At 55.9% G+C, this 25,747-nt stretch overlaps 1 protein-coding gene across 2 annotated transcripts; it reads right to left on the bottom strand.

The window, feature by feature from the left end:
* Window positions 1-136: 136 nt before the first annotated feature.
* TKT (transketolase) lies at window positions 137-25,385 on the bottom strand. Of its 2 annotated transcripts, XM_046669009.1 has the most exons (15): window positions 25,174-25,294; window positions 17,143-17,187; window positions 15,596-15,713; window positions 14,603-14,716; window positions 13,650-13,747; window positions 9,577-9,768; window positions 7,783-7,901; window positions 6,060-6,253; window positions 5,140-5,304; window positions 3,762-3,918; window positions 3,498-3,628; window positions 2,703-2,786; window positions 2,504-2,597; window positions 1,143-1,265; window positions 137-420 (listed from the first exon to the last, which is right to left on the bottom strand). In XM_046669009.1, exons 3-15 carry the CDS (start codon window positions 15,677-15,679, stop codon window positions 245-247), a joined length of 1,731 nt encoding a protein of 576 aa, XP_046524965.1. In that variant the 5' UTR covers window positions 15,680-15,713; window positions 17,143-17,187; window positions 25,174-25,294; the 3' UTR covers window positions 137-244. The 2 variants fall into 2 exon arrangements, with proteins under 2 accessions (XP_046524965.1, XP_046524955.1); XM_046668999.1 differs by lacking the exon at window positions 17,143-17,187 and having other exon boundaries at window positions 25,174-25,385.
* Between the last annotated feature and the right edge of the window lie 362 nt (window positions 25,386-25,747).

The raw sequence follows: 25,747 nt of genomic DNA, 5'->3' as shown, positions 1-25,747 counted from the left end.
TGTCTGGGTGACCCCCTTTGTCAGAGTAGACAGACCCAGAGCCAAGGGCACAAACCTCCCTAGCTGTCCCTCCACCTTTCTTCCCCAGAACCAGCACCAGCTGCATCCACATCAAAGAAACAACATGAGGGGCTGATTCATTTTTCTCAAAACATATTTACTACTCCTCTCAGTACATCTTGGAGCACCTCTGCCAGAATCTCTCTGAAACGTGTAGAACCCCACCTGTATCCCATACCCTTCCCTAGGCCCTAGTGACGAGGCCCCTCACAGCTTGCGCAATGGCGTCCTTGTCAATGCCAAACATCTTCAGCAGCTCAGCTGGCTTCCCACTTCTTGGTACCTTGCCAACAGCCAGGCGGGTGACAGTGACACCAGGTTCGCCCACTACTGCAGAGGACACTGCCTCACCTATGCCACCTGGGCAAAGAAAAGGAGGTGAGTCAGGTGATGTGGCCTCAGGGTGAGCAGTGGGTGGATCCCCAGAGCGCCTGGCTGGCCCCAGCCCCTTTGCCCGTCTCTAGTTTACTCCCTTACCCAAGGATGGCAGAGACGGCATATATACCCTCTTCCTCAGGCCTGTAGCCAGAGGAGACGTCACCAATCAATCACCATACTTATTTTTTTTCATAAGCTCAAATGTGGCCTCTGAATCATTTTTAACACCATCCTCTGGGCAGCTGTCATCAATGGACTAACATCTGCACTTGACCCCAGAATCTAGGCCCATCTCTTCTCCTGGGGAGAGGGGAAGATGGTGTGTGCTTAGGGACAGCTACTTTGTGAAAGACAAATTCTGTGTTGCTTTCCCAGTTTGATTCTGCATAATCGCCTTAACTTTCAACTACTTCCAGGACACAAGCCACCTTTTCCACTCTTAGCAGTGAGACTGGAATCCCCACTGGCTTCCTGAGTGGCAGGGGCTCCCAGGAGCCATTCCAGCCGCTGAGAGTTCGCTGGGTCCCAGGCCAAGCCTGAAGCCTATTAAGAGGCCCTGGTGCTCCAAGGGACAGCTTTCGGTTCCCGGGCTGCAGCTGCCCTCCTGGGGCTGGGAGGAAGGAGGAAGGCCAGCCCTCCAGCCGTGGCCCTGTGCCCCAGCCCTCCCGAGCCAGGTGCCCCTGGTTCTCTGCCTAGACCATCACCTTCGTAGTAGTGGTCCTCCACCGTGAGGATCCTGCCCTTCGTGGCACGGGCGCTGTCGAGAATGAGTTTCCTGTCCAGGGGCTTGATGGTGAAGGGGTCCAACACTCGAATGTTGATCTTCTCTGTGAGGGGAGAAGACAGAGGGGCGGGGCTGAGTGCTGGGGTCTGTCCTTTGATGGGCCCCCTGGGTGGGGGCCCTGGGAGGGGGGTCCTAAGAGCTGTCACACAGCTAAAGCTCAGCCTGTGGCCTGTCCCTGTCCTGAGGAGGACCACTTGTCCCCTCATTCCTATCAAGCTCCTGCTTGCCAACTCCCTGGTGGCTGGCTCCCTTCCTTGTCTTATCTGTGATGCCCATGTCCTCTGGCATTCTGCACCCACCTCCTCCTGGGAGCCTTCCCTGGCCTGATTTAGGAGCGTCTGGTCTCAGGGAAGAGAGGCAAGTGCCCTCTCTCGTCCCTCACACCCTGGGCCAGGGCGTCTCTGCCTTTGGACTTTCTCACCGAGTGGCATATGTGGAGCCTACAAAACTTTCCTCAACCTTCCAGATGCCTTTGAAGATGAAGAGGAAGCCAGAGCGACAGCTCCAGGGGTCTGATCTGAGATACAGCAAGGGCTTATGGGATGATTGGGAAGGGAGCTGGGGCACAGACATGAGGGGTCAGGTCAGGTGAGGACCAGCAGGATGCTCAGAAGACGAGTCTCTGCCGTGCCTGCCTCACACCCTCCCCTGGATGTCCATCCCGGATGATCTTGCTCCTGCCCCGGCTCCTTCCTCCAGTTCCTCAGAGTCTGTACATGCTGTTCCTTCTGCCTGGGCCTCTGCTCATCACTTCCTACTCACATCTGAGGTCATTTTCCCAAGGACGTCCACGTCCGCCCTCTCCTTCATGCTCAGTGAGATGCGACACCTACTGTGATTCTGTTATAGGGAAGGCTAATGCCTCACTCCCCTCCAGTACCAGCAGCTAACATCTGTGAGCCCGCAATGATAATAAGGATAATTCCAGGTCACATTTATTAAATGCTCAGGACAGCCTCACGGGGCAGGTGACAGTATCTCTGTTTTATGGATGGGGGAACTGAGGCACGGCGATGTTGAATAACTTAACTAGTGCCCAGCTGAGTGGTGATTCAAGCCCCACTGGCAGGCTCCAGGGCCTCTGATCTGATCACCAGGTCGAGGCCCCTCACCTCTGGGGCCACGGGGCAGGGACTGGCCACTGCAGCCCTGGACATAGCATCATGCTGGGCACCCGGTAAGGTTCACCGTCACTTAATTAGAAGAAATGCTTTCTCATCCTGAAGACCTAATAGACAGTCGGCACCCAATCTACAACTTTTTGGGTCCCTCCTTCCTCACCTTTCTTTAGCAGATCGGCAGCAGCCAAGGCCTCGTGTAGGGTCACTCCGGCCCCAATCACAGTGACCTGGTCATCCTTGCTCTTCAGGATCACCTGAGGGTGACATGGGGGCAATGAGGCTCAGGGACTGGTGGCTTGGGGTGGGCTCCAACTTCAGGCTCGCTCTGTAGGGTCACATGGGGCCTGAACTGCACTGACCTTGGCTTGTCCAACTTGGAAATCCTCATTGTTGTTATAGATGATGGCGTTTTCTGGGCGGCTGGTCCGAATGAAGCAGATGCCCTGGGACAAAACAGCGTAACTGAGGGTTACGATGTAGCACATCCAACCTCAAAGAGTGGAGTCTTTCCAGAAAGCTCGTCACTTCCCACTTGCAAACCTCCTCCATCTCATCGTCCCCTTGGAGGTGTCTGTCAGGCACCTCATGCTGACTGCTCCCTCAGCAGGGAAAAGGAGCCCCTCATCCTGTGCAGTGTGCACCTCTGCAAACACTTGTCCTGAGGGAGAGTGACCCAACGGCCTTGCCAGCACCAAGCCCCAGATGGAAGATGACTTTCCCATCAGGGAGCCTGGCCTCCGAAGTGGGACTGCCCCAGGAGGTAGAGAACATGAGCTGCGGGGCCCTCTGGTCTATGGCAGGGCGGCTCTTGTCAGGACCACGGTGCTCAGCTCATTCTTTCCGTCTTGGAGAACCCAGCTCAGGGAGGGCAGATAGGCATCCACTGCCAGATTGGCAGGGACTGCCAGGATTCTCAGTGGGGAAAGAGTGTGGTGATCCATTAGCAATGTCTGCCATGCAGCAGGAAGCATGATGTGTGTGGTTTTTTCCTGGTCTAACTTCTACAAGCTACAAACGCCAGGGGCAAGGGCAGGAGACACCACTCTGAGGCACTGAATGACCAGCTCTGTGCCTGCATGGTGGCCTCCCCTCCTGTCCCTCTAGGGAAGAGAAAGCTAGCTGCCAACAGACGAAAGAACAGCCATGCGACTAACCTTCGTATTGGCTGCTAATTCCACTGCCTTCTCCGTAGACACCCCATCACTTGGGTAAAAGACGGTTGACGTGGGGATTGACCGAAACATGGCCAGATCTTCTAGGGCCATCTGGGAGGGCCCATCTTCTCCTGGAGCGTGGGAAAAGATACGCTGAAGTCAGACCCTATTTGTGGAATGGAATCCTGGCCCCACCCTCTCACCTCCTGGTCCAAAGTCCAGGGAAGTTACAGGTGGAAGCATCCTGGCCCTGGTTCAACTCACCAATGGACACGCCGGAGTGGGAGCCGCAGAGGTTGATGTTGCTCTCGGAGATAGCTGCCATGCGAATCTGGTCGAAGGCCCGCGTGAAGAAGGCCGCAAAAGTGCTGCAGAAGGGTACCGTCCTGTTGCGCGTGGCACAGCCCACAGCAATGCTCACCTAGTGGGCAGTCAGGCAGCGTCAGCCCCAAAGAGGGAGAGGCTGGCCAGGGAGCCCAGGACCCTTCCTGAGGCCGGCCACCTCTCGGGGAGGAGGAGAGGGGTTCTGTCATCCTGGTAACTTAATTCTCCTCCTCCCATACAACAGATTTCTGTGCACCCATGGACCCCGTAGTCTGTTTCCAAACACCGAACTCCTGTGACTTGAAATAACCATTTCAAAAGTTCTCTTAAAATTAATTTTCCTGGGGGACATTTTTTGCTAGCAACAAGAAAAGCCTTTCCCACAGCAGGCTAGTAAGCTTGGGCAAAGATGGTCCGCCCTTCCCAGGCATCTGGAAGTCTTCCCTCCCATCTCCCTCACCAGCCCCAAGACCTCTGCAGATACCAGTCCTCCCAACCCCCTGTATGCCTGCGGAGGGTCCAGGCCCCAAGTCCCTGGCCCAGAAGCACTGAGTGCATGCAGTAGTTCCAAACTTGCCACGTGCTCCACAGCTCTGAAACCCGCCTGCTGACATGAGCCCTCCTGCCCCAGACCCCTGCCAGTTTAGTGTGGACCCTCCAGCTGCCAAGGCTAGAAGCCATAGGGAGACTTCAGGCTCAGGTGGAGGAAGAACTCTGGCAAGAAGGAATGGATATTGGGAGAAACAGGACTAAACCTTGTCCTTATTTCACAACCTCAGTTCCTGACACGGGGATGCTTACCCCTGTGTGCAGGTCAGAGGCCCGCAGAGTCCTCTTATCTCTGCATCCCTCAGGGTGGCGGGGCCAGAGCCTTGTACGTAAAAGGGGCTCAGCAGACCTATTGGCTACTAGACCCATCATGTCCCAGCCTCCTGGCTGTGCCTCCCTTCCACCTGGAAGGCCCTTTAGCCCCAGAGAGAGCCCATTCACCACCACGCCTGGCCGACATGCAGCATCTCCTGTGTGCACCTGCAGCCCTACTCAGCTCCCCATTTGCACGCTCATCCAGTACATGTGCACCTGGGCATCACACACACACACCCCTCCCTCACTACTGCAGTCACTTGAGGTCAAGGGATAAATGCTGGGTCCTAGCTGTTCCTGTGGCATCCCCGGCCTGATCCACAGCAGGCACCCAGGCAGTGCCAATGTAGCTGCCCAAAGGAGCAGGAGGACCTCAGTCCTGCCCCTGGCCCCCTCAGACCCCAGCCCGAGGCTGTGGCTGGCCCTGCGCCCACCTGCCTAGCCTGGCACCCACCATATTCTGCTCAGCAATGTAGCACTCGATGAAGCGGTCCGGGTGCTCCTTTTTGAAGATTTCTGAGAAGGTGGAATTCTTGGTGTCCCCATCCAGGGCGATGATGCGGTCACTGGCATGGCCCAGCTTGGCCAGGGCCTGCCCATAGGCTTTGCGGGTGGCTATCTGTGGGGAGGAGAGCAGGAAAGCTCTGAGCACTGTGGTGGGCATGTGGCCTGGAGCTCTGCTCAGCCTCTGGGAGGCCATAGCTTTTAGGGAGGGGAAAAAGATAAAAATAGGGGCAGAAAAAGGAAGCCCAGCAACACCGGGTCCTGTGGAAGCTTAACTTCTGTAAGGTTGCCCCTGAGAACTACAATGAACGTCTTGGGAGTGCCACAGCCCAGCTGTGAGGTGTCTGGGCTGCAAAAGATGTCCTAACACCCTCAATTTCCCCATCCCTGTGACAGAGGTCTGCAAACTCACCCCACTTGGCATGGGAATACACCGAGGGCCCGGGAGTGGGAAAGCCTGACATGGGTTCACACGAGGGAGGGCCCTGGAGCAGGACGGGCCTGTCTAGCCTTTGCCAGGCGAGACATGGGGAAGTCCTGAGCTCAAGCCAAGGCCCTGAAGGACCAGGGATGGGGTGGGACTCAGGAGCCATGGGCTTTGACCACAGTGCTGCCAATAGCTTGCTGTGTGACTGTGGGGAAGTCCCTTGTCCTCTCTGAGCCTCTGCAGGTAAATAATTCTGGAGCTGGCTGTCCCCATGAAGGAAATGGCAGGAGCAACACCTCAAGGCTCCTTCTCACCCCCGAACTAATCCCTTTTCTCCCTCTCCCTACTCTGCAGAGGTACATCTTGGCCCCAGCCTCAGGGAGCCCGAGAACCATGGCCACTCCACCCAAGTCGGACCAGGAAAGCGAGGCCCAACTCTGTACCTTGTCCCCAACTTTGTAGCTGGGCGGGGTGGGCATGCGAATATTGGTGATATCCACTGAGGGGGCATCCTCCTGCGGGGGAGTCGCCAGGATCTTCTTTTTGCTCTGGATCTGGCTGTAGATTTCCTGGATGACCTCATCAGCCATGTTTTTGGGGAGGGGCTTCCCGTGCCAAGACTCCTTATCTTCTACCCCTGCAGGTACAATGGAGGAGGGCAGAGGGCCAGGTCAGATGCAGGCTCCCCGAGGGCCAGGAAGCTGCTTCGGGGCCTGGCTCTCTACCCGTTGAGGGAAGGCTAGGAGGCCTCCCTGGAGGGGACAGGAAAGGAACGATGTTGTCACAGTCAAGCAGAGCCCTGCACTGGGCACGAGAGTTGAGAAAGGAGGGTGGTTGTGGTGACCAGGATTCCACATGCCCAGCACCCACTGAATAGCTAACCAGTCCCCAGGAGCTCAGAGCCAAGTGGGGAGAGGAGCGTGTGTGGGCAGATCGTCCCATCCTGTCCTCCTCTGTGTCACATCTGCACCTGCGGAGAGGGGTCTGCGGTGGAAATCACACTCAGTTTCTTGAATGGGTTGGGAGGGGAAGCCATTAGAGGGGAAGCTGAGCACAGAGCAGGCTGAGTACTGCCAAGGTCACCTGAGGCACCAGCAGGCTCCGTAGGCACCTGGTCACATGCGTCGTCTGTCGTGTGTGTCCCACCCCACCCCCTGCCCCGCTCTGCTGTGTGGGCACCAGCGAGCTTAACAGTCCTACCTCAGATCTCACCGCAGCCTGGGTAGAGCCAAGGACTGACTGTCCCAGGCAGTACCCAGCAGCCCTGCAGACCCCTAGGAACCCCCAAAACCAGAAGAGATTTCCAGATCCCGCCTGGTAGAACACCTGAGGGGTCAGCGCCAGGCAGCAGCGAAAGTCCTCATCTACCTCCAGGCTGTGCAGGTCAGAGAGCTGCGACCCCGGGCTGGGCAGGGGGGCAGCCAGGGCATGTGCACGGTAAGGCAGAACTGGCACTGGGCCCGCAGTTAGGCCCCCTAGTGCCCCCGACTCCGTGTGTCCCCGGACAAGTTCTGACCACTTCTAGCCCCATTTTACCATCTTTAAAATGGACGAGGGCCATCTCCACCAGAGGGGTCTGGAGCCTCACCCGGGTGCTGGGGAGCAGCTTATGCCTGTATCCCTCTAAGGTCTAGTGCAGGAACCATCTTCCAGACCCTTCCAGGTTCTCCACCCACACAGCCTTCTGGAAGCACTTTTCCATTGCTTGAGGAGTACCTCACTCACCCCATAGGAGAGAACCTAGGTCTTTCCAGGTTCTCCTGGCTCTGCATGGGGCCTTTAGCTCAGGGCAGACAGCTGGAGTTATCAAGGATGCTGTGCAAATGCCAGCCAGGGCATCGGTGTGGGGGACTGACTCACACCAGCATCCTTTCTCCTTACCCACAGGCCCTTCCAAAGGCCCTCCTCTCCTGCCTGTACACGCCCATTGGCTGAGGCCAGCCCAACCTAGGTTCAAATCCTGGCTCAGCCATGCTGACCACTGAGTCACCTCAGGGAGCACAACATCTCCTGTTCCCCCTTCTGTGGCCCCAGTGCACTCAGGAAGGCAGCAAAGGGCTGGTACTTCCCCAGACACAGGGCCTCAGAGATATGCCCCTCCATCAGCCATAGGACCCAGTCCCAGGGGAGGGGTGGGGATGGGGAGGCAGGCTCGTGCATACGGACCTGGGATCCCTCGGCCCTTGAAGGTCTTGGCAATGATGGCTGTTGGCTGGTGCTTGGCCTGGCCAAAGGCCTTGCACAGCTCCTCCACGCTGTGTCCATCCACGATGACGGCATGCCAGCTGGGGACAGAGAAGAGGACAGTGAGGGGCAAGGGCCATGCCCGAAGACCCCAAGGAGGGTCCTGGGAAAGGTCCGCCCTTTCTCCACTGCACAGCTGCAATCTGGAAAGAGCTGGAGGAGCTGCGAAGCCTAAAACATTTCTGTTTCCAATTTGGGTTTCATTTTCTCTTTTCTCTTTCCGCATTATTTTACTCCTCTTGTTTGCCTTTGAGCAGGTTTTCCTCCGCTTTCCTAAGTAATGCAAAGCTTAGTTCATTTATTGTCTCTTTGATTCCTGATCTGCTCATTTCCTACTGAAAGCTGCTTTGGGGACAAGGCACGGGGTTTGGAATCCGTCTGCTATTAGACTCTTGATTCTGTCTGCTATTAGATTCTTGACGAATTTTCTGGCCCAATTTTTATTTAGGGGACACTTCTGATCACCCCATAGATGCTGGATGTGGTGCTGGAAACTTGTAAAAAATGAGCCGTATTGGCAAACATCTAGACCGTGGAGCTGGGGCAGGACAACCTTGCTCTTTAAGGCAATCCTTTCGAGGACCCTCTGTCATATTAATAGGAATAAAAATAGCAGCTAATATGTACTAAATGCCCACTCTGTGCAGGCACTGGGCCGAGCACGACACACACGAACCCATTTATGCCTCGCCACAACGCTGCTGTTGCTGCCCCCATTTTACAGACAAGCAAACTGAGACACTGAAGGTGGAGCATCCCGCCCAAGGTCACAAAGCAAGTTAATGACGGAGGCAGGACGTAAGGAATCTGGCTTCAGAACCACAGGTTATGGACACAGACCCAGGGACGCTGTTATGCTCCAAGTCCTCAGCCTGATGTGGCCTTGGGCAAGCCCTTGAGACACTCTGTGATGTCTCCCTCTCTGTCCAACAGAGAGGGTATCTCCTCCCTTCACTTTCTCCCTCCATAAGTCAGTCACCAGAAATAACCCCGTGTCTGCTGTGTACTCGGGTACTGCGACTCCTCCCCGACCTTCCCTGGCTGGCGACTCTACAACGGGCGGCCCTGGAGGCCCCAGCCCAGAGTCCGCCACAGTCTCCTCGGCCAGGGCTGAGCCTGGGGGCCTGGGCCCTCAGAGCCCCCACTGCAGAGCAGTGGGTATTGGGGGCAGGGGAGGGACATCAGGCTGAGGGCCCCTCCGGATGACACTCACCCAGACGGACCTCCCTGCTTGGTAACATGTGACTCTGAATTCACAACCACTTCACTGGGAGAGGGGTCTGTTCCTCCTCCCCAGGCTGGCTGGGGCCAGTACGGGAGGGGACCACCGGACTGACATTCAAACTCTATCTGTCCCTTAGCCTCCGTGAGTAAGCCTGGTTCACACTGGGCACCCCCTCCCTCTTCACCCAAGAACAAAGTGAAGATCTGTCAGATAATGTTACACAGAAGCTCTGAGAACCCTGGTGCCACACAACCACGCAAATATAGGAACTCGCTGAGAACTGGGCCTCAGCCCACAAATCCACGATGGTGGCCTGGGCTGCCACTTTAAGTCCAAGTGCTAAGAGTCTGAAATTGTGAGCCAAATGCTGAAGAAGGGAGACCTTCTTTAGATGGGGCTTAGCCTCTAGCTTCAGCCCCTGAACCTGCAAAGCTTCTAGCACAGCCGGCTGTCAAGCTGTGAGGGTGCTCAGGCCACGGCCTCGTACTTACCCGAAGGCCTCGCAGCGCTTCTGGTAGACATCCATCTGGTGCTGCAGGGGGGCAGGGTCGCTCTGGCCCAGGCGGTTGATGTCAAGAATGGCGACAAGGTTGTCCAGCTTGTAGATGCTGGCGAAGGCCATGGCCTCCCACACGGAGCCCTCTGAGAGCTCCCCGTCTCCCAGCAAGCAATAGACACGGTAGCTGTGGGTAAGGGGAGTAGGTTGGAGGCTGACCCCACTCACCTGGGCCCACTGTGCTTGGGAAAGGAGCAGCCACACAAGACGTGCAAGAGGTGTGCAGCAGTGTTGGCAGGTCCCATTGCCCACCCCAAGTCCACGCCCAGGGGTCTGGTCAATTGGACCCAGAAAATCGGGGATTGTTGGGGCACAAGTAAAATGAAGAGTGAGGTGAACTACTCTCACTGGGTGGGAGGGGCTCGAACTGCCTGCTGCAGGGCTGGACTCACTTCTCTCCACCCTCCCAGGAACCAGGAGTGTTGGGGGAGCCCCGGGGACTGACTTAGAGGAGCCGGCTGGGCAGGGCAAGGTGTGCTGCCAGGCAGCATCCTAGAGCAAGGCCTCAGATGAACAGTGAGCACTGACGAGGGGACTTGAGGACTGGGCCCATGGTGGGGACAGGTGACTCAGAGGATGGGCCCTCCCCAAGGCACCAAGGTTGGTTCTTGCCCAAGCCTGGAGCTGGGCCTTGTCCTGCCCTCAACACAGGCACCTGTGATCATTTCAAAGGCAGCACAATGGTAAAAAGAGCACTGAACTGGGATAAGCTACCCAGTGAACAGAACCTTCCCGGGCCCCTGGGAGGCTGGAGCCAAGGGGGTGAGCCGAGAGGCAGGGAGACCAGTTGAGGGGCTCTGACTCCCACCCCAGAGATGTGGGGGATGGGAGCGGCTGGGGAGCAGCGGCCACAGGCATAGACACAATAACTCCATCACTGGTGCATGGCACCCCGTGGCTCCGGCAGGGCTGGTGCTGGGTAACCCTCTCCGTGAGGTTAAGTGCAGCTGTTATTCCCAAAACACAGACAAGGAAACAGGCTCAAAGGTCAAGGGACTTGTCTGAAGGTCACACAGTTGGGGAATAGCTGAGCGGGGATTCAAACCCAGGTCTGACAGCCCAGCCCAGACCGTCTACTCCTTGCTGTCTAGGAATGTACACGCAGTGGGAAGAGCGGCAGGACTCGGAGACGCCCCTTTCCCCTGCCCAGTGTCCAGCTGCGTGGCCCTGGTGCCTGGACGGGGTCAGAGAGGACACAGCTGCTCTGCGGCTGCTGCAGGAAACGGCCCTGGAGTTGGCTGCAGCTGAGCAGCTTGGGCTTTCAGGCCTCCTTGTTGCAGGGCCAAGACAGGAGGGAGCTGGAGAAGAGGCGGGGACAGCTATGGTGCTGTCAGCATGATTCAGCACCTCTGAAGGCCAGCAGGTCAGGGAGGGCTTCTGCATCCTCTCCCTGCCCATTGCCTTCCCTTCTGTGGCCTCAGCAGGCAAGCCACTTGTCCCTGGCCAGGAGCAGAAGGTTCCAGGGCCACACTCAGAGGTCCTGTCCTCAAGCTTGTCTCATCTCTCCCCTGCAGGCTGCAAGCATATGCAGAGGCTGCAAGCGTATGCAGACGCTGCAGGGTTCGGGTCTGGCACAGCAGCTCCCCAAAGTGAGCAGCTGAGCAAGAGAGGCCTGTAGGGAACTGACTTCCCCAGAAAGGGATTCCAGAGAAGCAGATGGGCTGCCTTCCCAGCCCCACGCCCACTTCCATGGAAGTCAGACTGGGGCCAAGAGTGGCGTCCAAGCACAGCTTCAGGCTTCCAGGCCTGGGGCAGGGCAGCCCTCTTGGGCTAACAGGCTCAGGTCAGGCGGATGTCCTGCGGTCCTGAGGAGACACTGGGGAGGCTCGTGAACAGGAAAGCAGGCCCTGCAGAAGCCGGGGCTGTCTCTGAGATTTTGTGCTGCCTGAAGCTGTCAGATTTGGGGTTGGGGGCTGCAAATACCCACAACCATGAACTACCATGAAGAGAAGGCACCCTAAACAGAGGGTTGACATTTGTTGTAGAGGTTTTAGAAACTGCCTCAAAGGTCCAACCACAGAGAACCGCCTAAATGGGTCATAGCAGATCCATAAAACAGAAGGTTGTGCAATCATTAACATGAGCTCTCGACAGTTAAGCTTGTGAGAAAATGTTCACGGTGCTGAGATGTTTCTAAAAAGCAGAATATAAAATTGTGTAATGTTAGGATTACAAATTTGTAAGGTTTTTTTCACAATATCATGGAGGAAACATGATATATTGCTAGTAAGATTTAAATGGGGGGGGTGGTTAAGAATAAGGAAAACATTCCTTTCTTTTTAACACTTTACCGTATTTTTCAGATGAGTAGGTATTTTATAATCTCCCCAAAAAATTACTTAAAAGAGAAATGAAAGAGTGCCAATTTGATGTACGCTCCCTGGTTAATGGCTGGGAGAGCTGAGACTGGAGGCCAGATGTGCTCTATCAGGACGCCACCTCCAGCCTGGCACGGCCTGTTAATTCCCTTCATGCCCCCGCCACCCCTCAAGGTATAGTTCGAGGGCCTGAGCCTTAGCCAACCCTGGCTGCTGGGAACCCAGCTAAACCCCTTCTCCCTACACCAGCTTGTTCCATTATATTAGGGTCAGGAAATGACCCTTCACAGGGAATTACTTCAAGCAACTGTAGGGAATAATTAACTCACATCTCTGGTTCTGTGCCAAATAAAATACTCTTAAACATACATCCCATTCTTTGTGACTTTCTTCATTTCATGGTGAATCACTTCTGGGTGTAGCCGAGCATGGCCCCAAAGCCCAGCCAGGAACTGAAGGCAGACACTGTGCTCCCAGGTGACACTGGCCTGACAGGGCCCGGAAGGCCCCACAGCCCCAGCCCACCTCCTGGAGAGCCAGCTCAGGAGCCCCCTGCCCTCAGATCGGCCTGCACATAGTGGGTGCTCACTGCGGAGTAGCGTCCAGTCAGGCTTCTTGCAGCCACCAGTCCTCAAAGGGCCGCAGTCACCACCACAGCCTCCTGACCCACCTGGCTGTGGCCCTTCTCCTGCCAGTGGGGTGGACTGTGGGGCAGTGGGGAAGCCACCGGCTGCATGGCTGCGCCCTTCCTGCCACCTGCAGGTCAGGCTCCATCAGGCCCTCCTCTAGGAAGCTTTCTACCCACAGCCTTCCTGACCCTCCTGTGCTTCCCTCAGGCCCCTCAGAGCAGCCTTGGGGACTCTGAATATGGAGACTCTGGACGTACGCTGTGAGTGCAAATCCTGCCCCACCTAAATGGGTCATAAGCAAGCATCTTACCTCAGTATCCCCAATCTGTAAGAGGGGAAGCTGTACTCATGTACCACTCAGCCCACAGGGAGCTTATCAAGATGAGCATGGAGCACAGCGCCCCCAAGAGTAAAGGACTGAAGAAACCCTCTGACAAACTGCTCCCCTTAACAGCCTGCAGCCCACACTCCTCCTTTCCCCAATAAAGAGACCTGTTGGCAGGCGCAGTCTGGCCACAGCAGACAGCCCTGTGGCTGAAACCTGCCTCAAAGGTGTCCTCCTCCAGACCGCCTGGCGCTGGAGCTGCAAACCAACCCTGCGCAGGTCAATCTCTCCAATGTCTGTTTTTCCCCTGGCTGACAGGTGGGGCTCAGGGATGCCCAGAACCCTCCCGAACACACAATCTTCTCCTTTCAAAAGAGAAAGGCAAGTGGCTTGGGCCTGGGCTTGTGGCACTTGGTCAGACACTGGGGATGAGGGCTTCTGAGAGTTCTGGGGTCCGCACATGCCTTGAGGGTAACACAGGAACTTATGAGCTAAAGCACTCTGGCCAAAGTGCATGTGGTTGGGAGCACAGGCCCTGGATGCAAACCCGGCCCTGCCAGTCACTAACAAGGGACTCTGGGCAGGTCCCTGCACTCCTTTGAGGCTATTTCCTCCTCTGAAAAGGGGGCTGGTCATGGTACCTGCCTCAGGCCACACCTGCACGGTTACTTGGCTCCCACTCAGCCCAAGTCGGCAAGAGGAGGTGCCCGGGGGCAGTGGGGCGTGGGAGTGTTACCTGGCTTTGTCGAAGTACTTGCCCGTGTAGGCCATCCCGCAGGCAGCTCCAAGGCCCTGGCCCAGGGAGCCAGTGGCCACGTCAGTGAAAGCTTGTTTCTGCCATAACAGGGTCACAGTTACTCTCAGGGCAGAGGAGGAAGCAGTGTCTTTCCCCAGCTTGCCTCCCAGGATCCTGGCCTCCTGGTCTCAGGGGCTACAGCAGCCACAGCCCCACCAGACCCAGCCATGTAAGCTGGGTCTGCAGGAGGCCCAGCCCCGGGGTGGCCTCCCCCCAGTGTGACTTCTCATTCTCATATAGCAGCACTTGTGGGTGTGGTTCAAATCCCAGCTCTGCTCCCAGGGACCTGTGTGACCTCAAGCCACGGACTGCACCTTTGTGGGCCTCAGTCCCCTCACGTGTAAATGGAGCCCACATCATCCACCTCCCAGAGAGGTGGGGAAAATTCATGACAAAACTGACAGAACATTTGGCCTGAGTGGGCGCCCGGATGGGGAAGTGACAGGTTCATGGTACCCAGGAACTCCAAACATCTGCAGGGATTAGAACCTGAGGAGCACACCGGGCCCCTGTCCTGGGGCGTCACCAGCATCCTGCTGTGACCCCCTTACTGACTCCCAGGTGACCCTCTTCTCCTGGGCTGTGTCTGTATGGCCAGGGAGGCCAGGAAGGGAAGGGGAGCTGGGGTTCTGGTCCTTGGGGAGAGGCCTTCCCTGCAGTCCACCCTCAGTGCCCTGGGTGGGGTCTTCAAAGGGCCCCACCCTTCAGCACCAGCTTGGGGCGAACAGCGTGACCCCCCCAAACACCCATTTCTTTCCTTCCTCACCTCATTACACTCCTTGGCTTCTCACCACCTTCGGCTCCTTGGTGGGTGCCCTGCCCCCTGCCACTTGCCCCCGGGGAAAACAGAAGCAGAGACAGAGGCCTGTGCGGCTCCTGGCGGACGCACTTACCGGAACAGGGTGCCCATCCAAGTCAGAGGTGATCTTCCTCAGGTTCAGCAGCTCCACCTCGGGCAAGAAGCCTGCTTCAGCCCAGACAGCGTACAGGATGGGGGCTGCATGGCCCTGCCAGGGGACGGGGGGGTGAAGGGGGTGAGATGGAAGCTGATGCTTAGGGGTTGTTCCCCTACACACTGAAACCGGGGCCCAGCCGCGCCTGCCGGGCAGGGTATCCATTTTAGGGTGGAAGCGAGTGAAGGCCACTTCCCTCCTTTCATCCCTCTCCAGCCCAGAGTTCCCACAGCCAAGGCCGGGCAGGCCCTGGGACAGGTGCAGGGGGAGCACAGCTGTGAGGCTGGCGGAGGCCAAAACCCCAGCAGGCAGCCGGCTGCCCTAATCCCCAGTCTCTGGCATGTGAGTGGACTTGGACAGACTTCTAAGCTCTGATGCCTGCCCCGGGAGACCAGAGGCCATGGGGCCAGGCCTGGGCACAGGTGGATCTCAGGGGTTGTGGCATGGTTTGTGGCCGTGATTCTCATGTGGAAGTGGGGGGACAGGGTGCCCCATCCCAAACCCTGCCGTAGAGCACCACCACTCCTGAGGGGGCAAGCCATGGCCTTGGGGGTGCTGGGACAGCATTGCAAGATACGTGCGGAAAGCCACAAAGCTGTACCCCAGACCTCTATGTTGAGTCCTGTCTGTCAAGACCAAACACGGGAGCAACATCCAGCAGGTCATTCCACTGTCTCCTATTAATTAAGTTGTTTATTCCTTACTCTGTGCTAGGTCAACACAGAGCAAGACACCAAGGGAGAGGCTGTGATGGGCCCGGCCAAGCCGAGCAAGTGGAGAAGGAGCCTGGGAAGGGTGGGCCAGGGCTGGGTTTCCACCAGGGGAGGTCTCCTTGGAGATCACTCGCTGCCAGCACCTTCTCATCATTTCAGGGCCTACATGACACCCAACCCCAGGCAAAGGGCAGTCAGCGGTGGGCAGCTGGGCTCCTACCTTGGAGAGCACAAAGCGGTCGTTGTGAGGGTTCCGGGGGTCCTGGGGCTTGTAGCGCATGGTGTGGAAAAAGAGGACAGCCATGATCTCCGCAGCACTGCAGCATGATGTGGGGTGGCTGTGGTCCAGGAGAGAGGCGACACATGCATCACAGCCCTGGACCCCTGACCTACGGGGCTCACCCCAAGCCCGCATACAGGGACCTGGGACCTGTGTCCCAAAGAGTCACAGGCCTGGCTTATCACAGAGGCACGTGTTCTTGCTCCCTGAGAGGGTTGCATGGGGTCTCAAGGAGGCCGTTGCTGGCAGCTTGGGGTCTGGGCCAGCTAGTGGGTGCCATGGACTGTCACACCCTCCCAGGGACCAACAGTCCAGAAGAGTGATGGCAAGTGAAAAATTCTGGGACTGGACTAGCATAAGGAAGGAGAAGTCCAGGAGACCACGCACACAGCAGACCCAGCACAAGGTGGCACCATGGCTGGGCGGTGGCTGGTGCCAGGTGGAGCCCAGTCCTCACCTTGAGGCTCCTAGCAGGAGTTACAAGGATTCAGCAGCTGAGAGCGGTGGCCCCTCCACCACTGACCAAAGAGCTATGTCCCAGTGGGACTGCCCAGGACTCTGCCCACTTGGGAGGGGCAACCCTGTGCTCCCAGGCCCCCAGGGGTGCCGGTCTTGAGTCCAGGGGCAGGGACTAAGGGACTGAGCCTCGTGGAATTACCATGAACCTCCCAGCAGCCTTAACATGTGGGGCTGGGAGTCTGAAAAACTAGACTTCAGGCTGTGCAACAGCATCACTGGACTAGTCAGCAGCTTTGCGAACGGGCCTCGAGGGCTGGTGCTGCCACCTAGACCCAGGCTTTGTGCAGACTTTAAAAAGGCAAAACACACAATCTCATCTTCTACAAAGGCTACAATCACGTAAAAATAAAAATCCCTTCTGCCTGTGACAAGGGCTGAGGTGGAGCAAGAGCCTGCCCTTCCAGCCTGGAGCAGTGGGGTCAGAGGGTCCCCCTTTTTTTAAGCCTCTTATTCTAATAATTGCACAGTTATCTGAACGGCTGCTGGGCAGAGGAATTCTCAGGAGAAAGTGCAAGGATTCCATCTTCCAGATCAGACTTGTTCAGGTTCAGGTCTCCGAGGACCCACTTGATGAACCCAGCCGGTGCCCACAGGAACGGGGCAGAGGCTGGGGTTCCTGCCGGGACACGCCGTGGTCCCAGCTAAGCCTGAAGCCCTCTGCTCCACGGTTCTGTTAAGACGTCCGCCTCAGGTCTCGTGCCTCCCAGCCTCCCGCTCCACGCAGCCTAGCACAGCCCTCTCACGCTGCTCTTCGAGCGAGGTCCTTCGCCCTGAACATGCCCAATGCCAAACCCAAGGGCACATGCAACACCTGGAGTTCACAGGAGCCTCCCTCCTCCCCTGCAGTCGGCCCCCCACCAGGTTAGGGGTGAGTCACTCCCAGCACAGACACATTAGTAGGGACATCCAGAACTGTCCATGCTGGTTTAGTAGTCACATTCCCAGCACACAATCATCTTATACTTAACCATTTCTACGAACTCCTGGTCACGGATGGGGAAAAGACACTAGACCTGAAAGAGGGAGGTGAGGAAATGTAAACGAGAAACCTTTCTCTGCCTGGGAGGGACACAGCTCCCTTGTTCCTAGTGCCAAACTTCAGCGGGAGGACATCCCAGTCAACACCAGTCAGCCTGACCTCCTGCCCTTCCCATCTCAAGGGCAGCCCGGTCCCTGAGGAATCCCGTATCAAAAGCCTCGACTGTTATGAGAAGAGTAGGGGAAGGATGTGGACAAACTGCTCTGAGGAGAAGGCAGGCAGGCAGGTGCAGGGCTCCGCCTGCCCTGTCCACCTTGTGACCCAAGCGTGACGTTCCTACCTGGCCGCCTGGAAGGGGCTTCAGGGATAAATGGTAGGTGCAACCACTTTCTGCACACGGTGGAAGCATCCCCAAAGCCAGGCAAAGTGGACGTGGAGGGAGGGAGAAGGTCAGCACAGACAGACGCCAGAAGTCAAAAATTAGTTGATTTTAACTCTTCCCTGATAGGCCCAGGACGGGGGAGTGAGCAATATTTTATTCTCTCCAAAGTCTGCATCCGGCCACACTGCTGGCATTGTGTTCACACCACCAAGTAAAAGCATACAGAATAAGGGGTCTTTAGGGGCCCAGTGTCCACCCTATTCCACCCCAGAGCTTTCAGGGAACTCCCTCGGCAAAGTGTCTGGGGTGGGGATAGGAGCTGTGGGACTTGAGCAAGTGCTCTACCCTGAGGCTCAGCTCCTTCACTTGTAAGTGAGGATGATGGGCGGGATGGGGGTGTCCAGGAATCCCAGGAAGATGATGAGTTTGAAGTGCCCAGGTCACCATCAGCTACCACCATCTGCTGCAGGACAGATGCTAAACTTCTCAGTGCCTCCAACTCCTTATCTGTGGGCTGGGACCCTGACGGGGCAGGCAGGAGGGAAGGACTGAGATAGGACACTGTAAGCTGTAAAGCGCTGTGCACACAGGAGGCAGTTACTTTTAAGCTCAACCTACTGGAAGCCCTTCAGGGCCAAAAGCTATTGAGTCTGTGGCCTCAGGGCTGAGCTTGTCCTGAAACCCTGGCCTCCCCTGGGGGACATCTGCTGGTGGAGGCCCCACCCCATGGTGGTGTGTATGACACACCCATGGACACACACAAACTGGCTAGGGCCAGGTCGGGGTGGGGTCGGATGGGGGGCTGCAGGGTACTTTACCTGATTCTTGGTGATGCACAGGGGTTACAAGTTCATTAAAAAACCCTGCCTTGGCCTGAAGAGCCCACTTATAGTCCCAAGGAGTTCAGTCTACGAAGGTGATGCTGGGAGCTTAATAAATTAAGTTTCTCAAAGACGTCCCCCACCTCGGGGAGGACACACATTCTTCCAGAGGTTCCCTTACCAGGAGGGTCTCTCTCATCCCTTTAGCATTCGTTCTACCTGCTCAGTTTCCCTGCAGGAAAAGTGCAGAGAAGATCCTTCACCCCCGTGGCTGGTTCCTCTCCATTATCAAGAGGTAAGAGCTGTCAATTCCACTCAAAAAACAGTGCCTCTCCCGCCGGACAGACACTGGGCCTGAATCACCAGGAGTTACACGGTTTCTCGATAAATGAACAAACCAGGGAGGCCAAGCACCCATAACAGCCTCACCGAGGCAATCCTCAATGCTTAAAAATACAAAGAAAAGAAATCTGTTATGGAGAAGAAATAAGGACCCAAAGACCAAAGCAAGAAACACAGGAGTTGAAAACCAACAGGAAAGATCCAACTGGAAAAGTTAGAAAAATGGAGGGAGCTCGAAGACAGTAGAAAGAAGATAATCAGACCAGAAATGTATGAAATAGGAAGCAGATACACAATTTAAGAAAATCAAAGCCAAGGTTAGTTCTTAAAAATAAAAAAAAAAACAAAGGAAAGACTAAAAATTCAGCAAACTTCTGACAAGGCAGGATCCAGAAAAAGAGAAGAGCAATATTAGAAATGAAAGGAGGGACGTACAAATGGACGATAAAATTCTCTGAACAACCTGATGCAAATAAACTTGAAAACAGGAAAACTCTAGGAAAAAATAATTTACCAAAAGTGAGTCAAGAAGAAATAGAAAACCTGAAGAATCTTTTAACTATATTAAAAAGAAACCAAATCAGGAGCTGCAGATGCACATTACCTAAGACCGAGCAACTCCACCCAAGGCACATACTACAGCAGAACAGACACGTGAGCTTCACGCACGCTCTGGAAACACACCCGGGAGTGACCACATTGCGTGCAAGGGCCAGACCTGGAGACGGCCCAAGTGTCCGTCAACAGAATAGAGGAGTAATCACAAGAAGTTCACAGAATGCAACACTACGAGAAGGGAGAACGAGTGGACTACACAGATCCAATGGCAACATTATTTCACAAATACAACATGTGAACAAAGCACACTGCAGGAGGACCTGTTGAGGAGGGAAGACCACTCTGTTTAAGAACATACACAAATGTTATAAAACTATATGAAAACAATAGAAAGATAATGCAAAACTCAGGGTGTAATTCTTTGGGGGGGGGGGAGGGAAATGAGGATGGGAGGGACACCCAGGATGCTGGATGTCCTAGTTCTTGAGCCTGGTGGTAGGTACACACAGGTTCATTATTTATAACATATGGACACTATTTATATATATATTTTTAGGCATTTATCTTTTAAAAAAATACTCAGGCGAGAATCCCAGGATGCCAGGGCAAAAGTGAACCTCAGAAGCAGTCCTTGTTCTTCGCGTTCCCCAAACTGCCCGGGCTGGCTCCTGCCTGCAAAGACTGCCTGCAGAGCTCTGCCCCATGGTGCCTCTTCCGAGAAGCCCTCCCTAACCACACCATCTAAGTACCTCTCCTTCCTCTCCCTCATGCTTGCCACCACCTGTGGCAGTTTATTGCCTGTCTATCCTACTGCAACACAAGCTCCATGATGGCAGAGAATCTGAGCTTTCTCACTGTTGCATCCTCAGGCCTGAACAGCACCTGGTTCAAACAAAGGACACAAATGAATAAGCGACGTATCCTGGCTCCAAGACCCTAGGGATGTGACCTCTCTGAGCCTCAGTTTCCTCACTGCAAAAATGAGATGGTAACAGAATGTGCCTGAATGAGGTAGTGTATGTGTACAGAACTTGGCACAGTGCACAGAAAAATGGCAATTGCTCAGTAAATATTAGCTCTTAGCATATCAGAGATTAAGTCTAACCTCTTCCTCATTTTGAGGACTAGACTACTAAGGTCCACAGCAAGGAAGTAACTTGCCAAGGTGACACAGTCTGCTATCAGAAGACCCAGGACAAAAGCAAAATCCTAAGAGAAACTGATGACCACATAAACAAAATGTGGTATATCCACACAATGGAATATTCAGCAATTAAAAAAAAGTACTAATTCATGCTAAAGCATGGATGACCTTCCAAACGTTATATAAGTGAAAGAAGCCAGACCCCAAAGACCTCATTCTGTATAATTCCATTTGTATAAAATGTTCAGAAGAGTGAAATTTATAGAGCGGTTGCCTGAGAGCTGGGAGCGGAGGTGGGCACGGGGAGGGACGGCAAATGAACACGAGGGGTCTTCTAAGCGGTGATGAAGTGTCCTAACATTGGATGTAGTCAATCCAGTAAAACTTATTGCAAATCACTGTTAATTTACTAAAAGCCACTGAACTGTACACCTAAAATGCTATGATTTGTAAATTATACCTCAAGAGAGCTGTTAAAGATTTGTTTTTAAAAGGAAGAAAAAGGTGCCGAGAATCCTGTAGAGGAAGTTCTCAAGTGTGCACATGCCCCTGCCTGGTTGTGCAGCTCTCAGAGGTGACATCCAGACCACGAGTGCAACTGACTTCTGAGCAAGAAGCCCAAACAGTGCGGCCCAGTCAGCCAGACCCAGCTGCCGATGGGATCCCCCAGCTCCCACAAGCCCACCCCACTCTGAGTGGATTCCACCTTGCCATTCAGGGCACGAGCACAGAGACTGCCTGAGGACCCGGCTCTGGGCAGGTCCCTGCCCTCAGAGACTGCTCCGGGCACCCAGGGCAGAGAGCTGTGTCTGTGGCAATAAAGGAGTTCCTGATTTTGCAGGACCAGGTTCTAGTGACAACAGGGCTGCCGAAAGAAGTGAAGTCCAGGGGTCAGAGCTCCCAGAAGCCAGGAGAACGTCTCAGCCAGACCCTAACCAGGGGGCTGCACCCGGTTCTCAGCTTCAAGAAACACTGACCACCAGCCCTGCTGAGTTCAGAGGTCACTCAGGCAAAGAACTGAGTCACTCCAGGACAGCCAGGTGTCTTCACCCCGAGTTGGGAAATGCTGCTGCTGGGGCAATCTCAACGGGCTGCACTCTTGCCTCAGTCAGGGCCAGGCTGGGGCGGAGGCCACCCGAATGGTGAAGCAGGCCCTGGCAGCAGTTTTCTGCCCAGACAGGCTGGGCACACATGGGGCCAAAGACCCAAAGGGCCCTGGGCCAGGAAGGGGCCCTCTGAGCATTCAGCCAAGGCATCCCCAAATACCAGAGCTGGGTAGAGGGATGCAGTTCCAGCCACTTCCAAGTCCCATGGACACCAGGATGTGAAACCCACAACAGCAGGGGGCAGGACCCCAGAGACGGCTCACTCTGCTCCTCCAGGCCCTCTCCTGGAGTCAAGCCCTGGTCAGTGAGAACTATGAAATCTTTACCACCAGCCTCAGCAGCCAGGCCACTTCTGACAAGGCCATTGGGTTTCATTTGTTTAAAGCCTGGAAGAGCTGGACTCTTGCCACAGTTCCCTCAGCATGTGGAGGGAGATGACCCCAGAGCAGCTCTGGCCAGTGTGGGTGCCGCTTCCACAAAGAGCCCTCTGTGAGGGCTGTCCCTCCATGCCAGGCCAGCCCCCCTGCCAGAGGCCAGTGTCCTCACTCCCCGGGGCATGGTGAGATCCACTGACACGTGGTCAGTGATGCCACAGGACTTCACCAATTCCTGAACTCTCCAGTCTGGGTCCCCACTGACAGATGTCTGAGGCCAGCCTCTGTGGGTGACCATGAAAAGACTTGACCAAGGTGCTGTTTCACATCCAGGACTGTAAGCTCTCCCAGAAAGGGGAGCCTGACAGGATGGTCACTTTGGCTGTGACTGCCACGCAAACTGGGTCAGGGCCTCAGGGAATGGTGGGCCTGAAAACAAACATCCAGGGGCCAGAACACTGCCCTGAGTTGGTCAAGTCTTCCTTTACTATTTTATGTGCACACCCATCCCTCTTGGCACACACCTTTCAAAATCTTTCTTGTGACAGGGATTGCTTAGCAACATTACTTCCTTCCGAAAAGTAAGTTTTTCTACGTCCTTCTTTCCTGCATCTTTTACACACACTCACAAACACACAGGAATCACTGTATTTTACACTCTCTTTTTTCCTTTTTGCAACTAGACACTTTCTGAGTTCAGTGGGTTCCTCCCTAAGGCATTACATTGTAAACCTGGGTGTAACTCTTGTGGCCACACACAGTATCTTTCTCCATAGAAATCAGTTTAACCACCTAATGAAGACCCAGGAGACCCACTCAACACCCCCTCCCTTTGGGAGGCCCCCCACAGTTGTACACGTTATCTCATTTCTCTCAGAGTGCCTTTCAAACTGACTGACATCTGCCATCACTGCACCTGACCTTCCCCTTTCCAATTTCTCTTCGTTCTCCAGCCCAGTGCTGCCCGTCTGTCCAAGAAGTCTTCCTGGTAACACAAGCCCCTCACCGGGCAGCATGGGACAGCCACCAAGGACCAGAGTGGGCAAGCAACTTAACACACTGGCCTCAGCTTCCTCACCTATAAAATGTTCATATAATAGCATCTGTCTCACAGGGTTATTCTCAGGATGCATGAGACAATATTAGCAATAAGGGATGCTCTGCTTCACACCAGGGATGCCCAAGTGGCTGCTCACTGACCCTCTAACAGTCTGCAGGTCTTATCTGGCCATGTAAGATGCTCAAATGTCTAACAGTATTTAGTTGGGTAACTTGCTGTGTCTCTCCAATCAGCCCCCTAGGAGCCTAGCTAGACAGCTCCTAGCACAGAGCAGGGCTCAACAAGGCCCTGCAGGGCCAGTGACCCCAGGAAACGGTCAAGGGAAGTAAACCCAGTAGCACCCAGCAAATCATACAAGGTGTGTAGACCTAGTGTGTGCCCCACACAATGGGTAAGACTGCTATAAACCCAACAGAGACAACGTGTCCAAGCGTGCACGCAGATGGTGTGGCGGGAAATGGCCTGCCAGGAGAGGTCTAATCCCTTCTGAGAACCGGGTATCTTTTTTTTTTTTTGCCTTCTTCTTCTCCCTCAGAAAGCCCCCCAGCACATAGTTATACATTCTAGTTGTAGGTCCTTCTGTATAGGTCTTTCTGGCTGTGCCGCGGGCCAGCCCCAGAACTGAATGTCTTAAAGGTACAAACGGTCAGGGGCCCGCCCCATGGCCAAGTGGTTAAGTTCACCCGCTCTGCTTCGGCGGCCCAGGGTTTCGCCAGTTTGGATCCTGGGTGTGGACGTGGCACTGCTCCTTAGGTTGTGCTGAGGCCGTGTCCCACACAGCACAACCAGAAGGACCTACAACTAGAATATACAACTATGTACTGGGGGGCTTTGGGGAGAAAAAGGAAAAATAAAATCTAAAAAAAAAAAAAAGTACACAGGGTGAGTGCATACCCACCTGAAGGTCAAAAGAGATTTACTTATTAATAACATATCCTGTATGAAATTGGCCAACAGCTAGAATCTTGTCATTCTTCTAAGAAATCGCTCCCCAACCAGCTCTCAAAATCGTTTCATGAACCCATCACACTGCTGTCTCCACAGCCTCATGCCAGGGCCCAAGGGAGCAGCTGGAATCTCTGAAGCCACCCTGAGAGTGGGAGCTGCTCTCACTGCCATTTAACGGAGGGAGAAACAGCCTCTGAAGTAACTCACTGGCCCATTCTCTCAGCTACCTCACTGAAGGCCTCCAGCTGCCCGCAGCCCGTTATTAGCCCTGTCCCTGCTACTGGCACCTTCAGAGGAGGCTCCTTGGGATCAGCAACAGCCTTTCTCCACCTTCTGAGCCCGAGGGCCCGGGGGCGGTAGGATGTTGGGGGAGGGGCGTCTCGCCTCAGCCACCGGGAACGTGCAGTGGTCCCTGCCCCAGGGCTGCATTCCCTACGCTAGAGCCTTGGGTTCTCTTAGCATTCCAAGTCTCCCCTCCCTCACCCTCCAGAGCCCGCCTCCAGCCCCAGGTCAGATCTTAGACCTCCCCTTTACGGCGGGAGCCAGAGTGCTGCATCCACGTGGCCACCTTCCTCCCCACTCCCCTCACTTGGTGTCTCAGCAGTCTCCTGCTCCAAACACGTCCCCCAACCCAAGGGTGGCAGGAGTGTGAGGGGGCGAACGGGAGGGTAGTGTGAGCTGGGGAGAAGGCCGGGCCCCAGTTTCCCTACAAAGTGAGGGGTTAAAACAGGCGCTCTCGTCTAGGGCAGCTTGGGTTCAAATTCCAGCTCTTGGCGCTTTGGGGACCTTGGGCAACTGACTTAAACTCGGAGCCTCAGTTTCCCCATCCGCAAGGTGGAACGTTACCAGCGGCGGCCACACACGCTGTAGATGGGGTCACGAGGGCCGCGCGTGCAGAGCGCACGGCCCAGGGCCTGGTTGCTCAGTGACAGAGCGATAATGGTGGCCTTCCCGGCATGGCCGGCCACGGGGCTCTGCGATGCACGAGCCGCGGCCCCCGCATCACAGGGCAGCGGGGAGCCGGCGTCCGGCGCGGGGCAGGGGCCTGCGCGCCCCGGGAGCCGAGGCCCGCGGGCGGAAGCCGGGCCGAGAGTGCGCGGCGCAGCGGAAGGTGCCTCCCGGCCCGCCGGCCCTGCGAGGCGCGCGTCTCCGCCGTCTCAGCGTCCCCGGCCGCCTCCCTCGTGGTGCCACCGTGCAGCGCGACACGGAGCCGGCGTGCCCGCGGCCACCGCAAACGGCTCCCAGACCCCGCCTGAGCCCTGCCCGGGCCCGCGCCCGCACTCACCCCGAGCCGGCCGCCGTGGTGGCCTGGATGGAGCTGATGCGCAGGCGGTTGGCCGTGTCCTTCAGGGCCTGCAGCTTCTGCTGGTCAGGCTTATGGTAGCCCTCCATGGCGCGGCCCGGCGAGCACAGGGGGAGGACGCGGACAGGACCAGGACGCGGAGACGCGGAGGCGGCGCGGCTGCCCGGGCAGCGACTGGCAGCGGCCGAGGGCGGGCGCCGCGCGAGGGCGCGTTAAGATTCCCGGGACCCGCCCGGGGGCGGGGCGTGCCGTCACCCCAGGCCGCCGGCCCCGCCCGCCCGCCCCGCCCTCCGGCGCCGGTCCGCGCCCCGCGGCCACCTCCCGAGCCCCAAGTTGTCCACCTCCCTACCGCCACCCACAGCCCCCCGACACTTGCGTGTCAGGCCGCACTGCCCTCCGGTATCAACCACACACACAAATAGTAATAACAACCCCAGGCTCTAGGCTTGCCTCACAGTTTGCCTGTTGACTCGCATCTTATTGCGGACCGTTCTGGCTCCTTCCTGCACGGAGCCCTGGATGGAATTCAGAGGGGAGGCTTCACTGTTAATTCCGT

Source organism: Equus quagga, chromosome 1, assembly GCF_021613505.1.
Source record: "Equus quagga isolate Etosha38 chromosome 1, UCLA_HA_Equagga_1.0, whole genome shotgun sequence".
NCBI classification, from domain to species: Eukaryota; Metazoa; Chordata; class Mammalia; order Perissodactyla; family Equidae; genus Equus; species Equus quagga.
Note: the sequence above shows the minus strand (reverse complement) of the source record. Positions and strands in the feature narration are given on the sequence as shown.

Coding starts and splice junctions, on each gene's coding strand:
- TKT (XM_046668999.1), bottom strand. CDS start 25,280: ATGGAGGGCTACCATAAGCCTGACCAGCAGAAGCTGCAGGCCCTGAAG. Junction 7,902..9,576: donor AAGCGCTGCGAGGCCTTCGG/GTAAGTACGAGG, acceptor CTCTGTCCCCAG/CTGGCATGCCGTCATCGTGG. Junction 3,629..3,761: donor CCACTCCGGCGTGTCCATTG/GTGAGTTGAACC, acceptor CCCACGCTCCAG/GAGAAGATGGGCCCTCCCAG.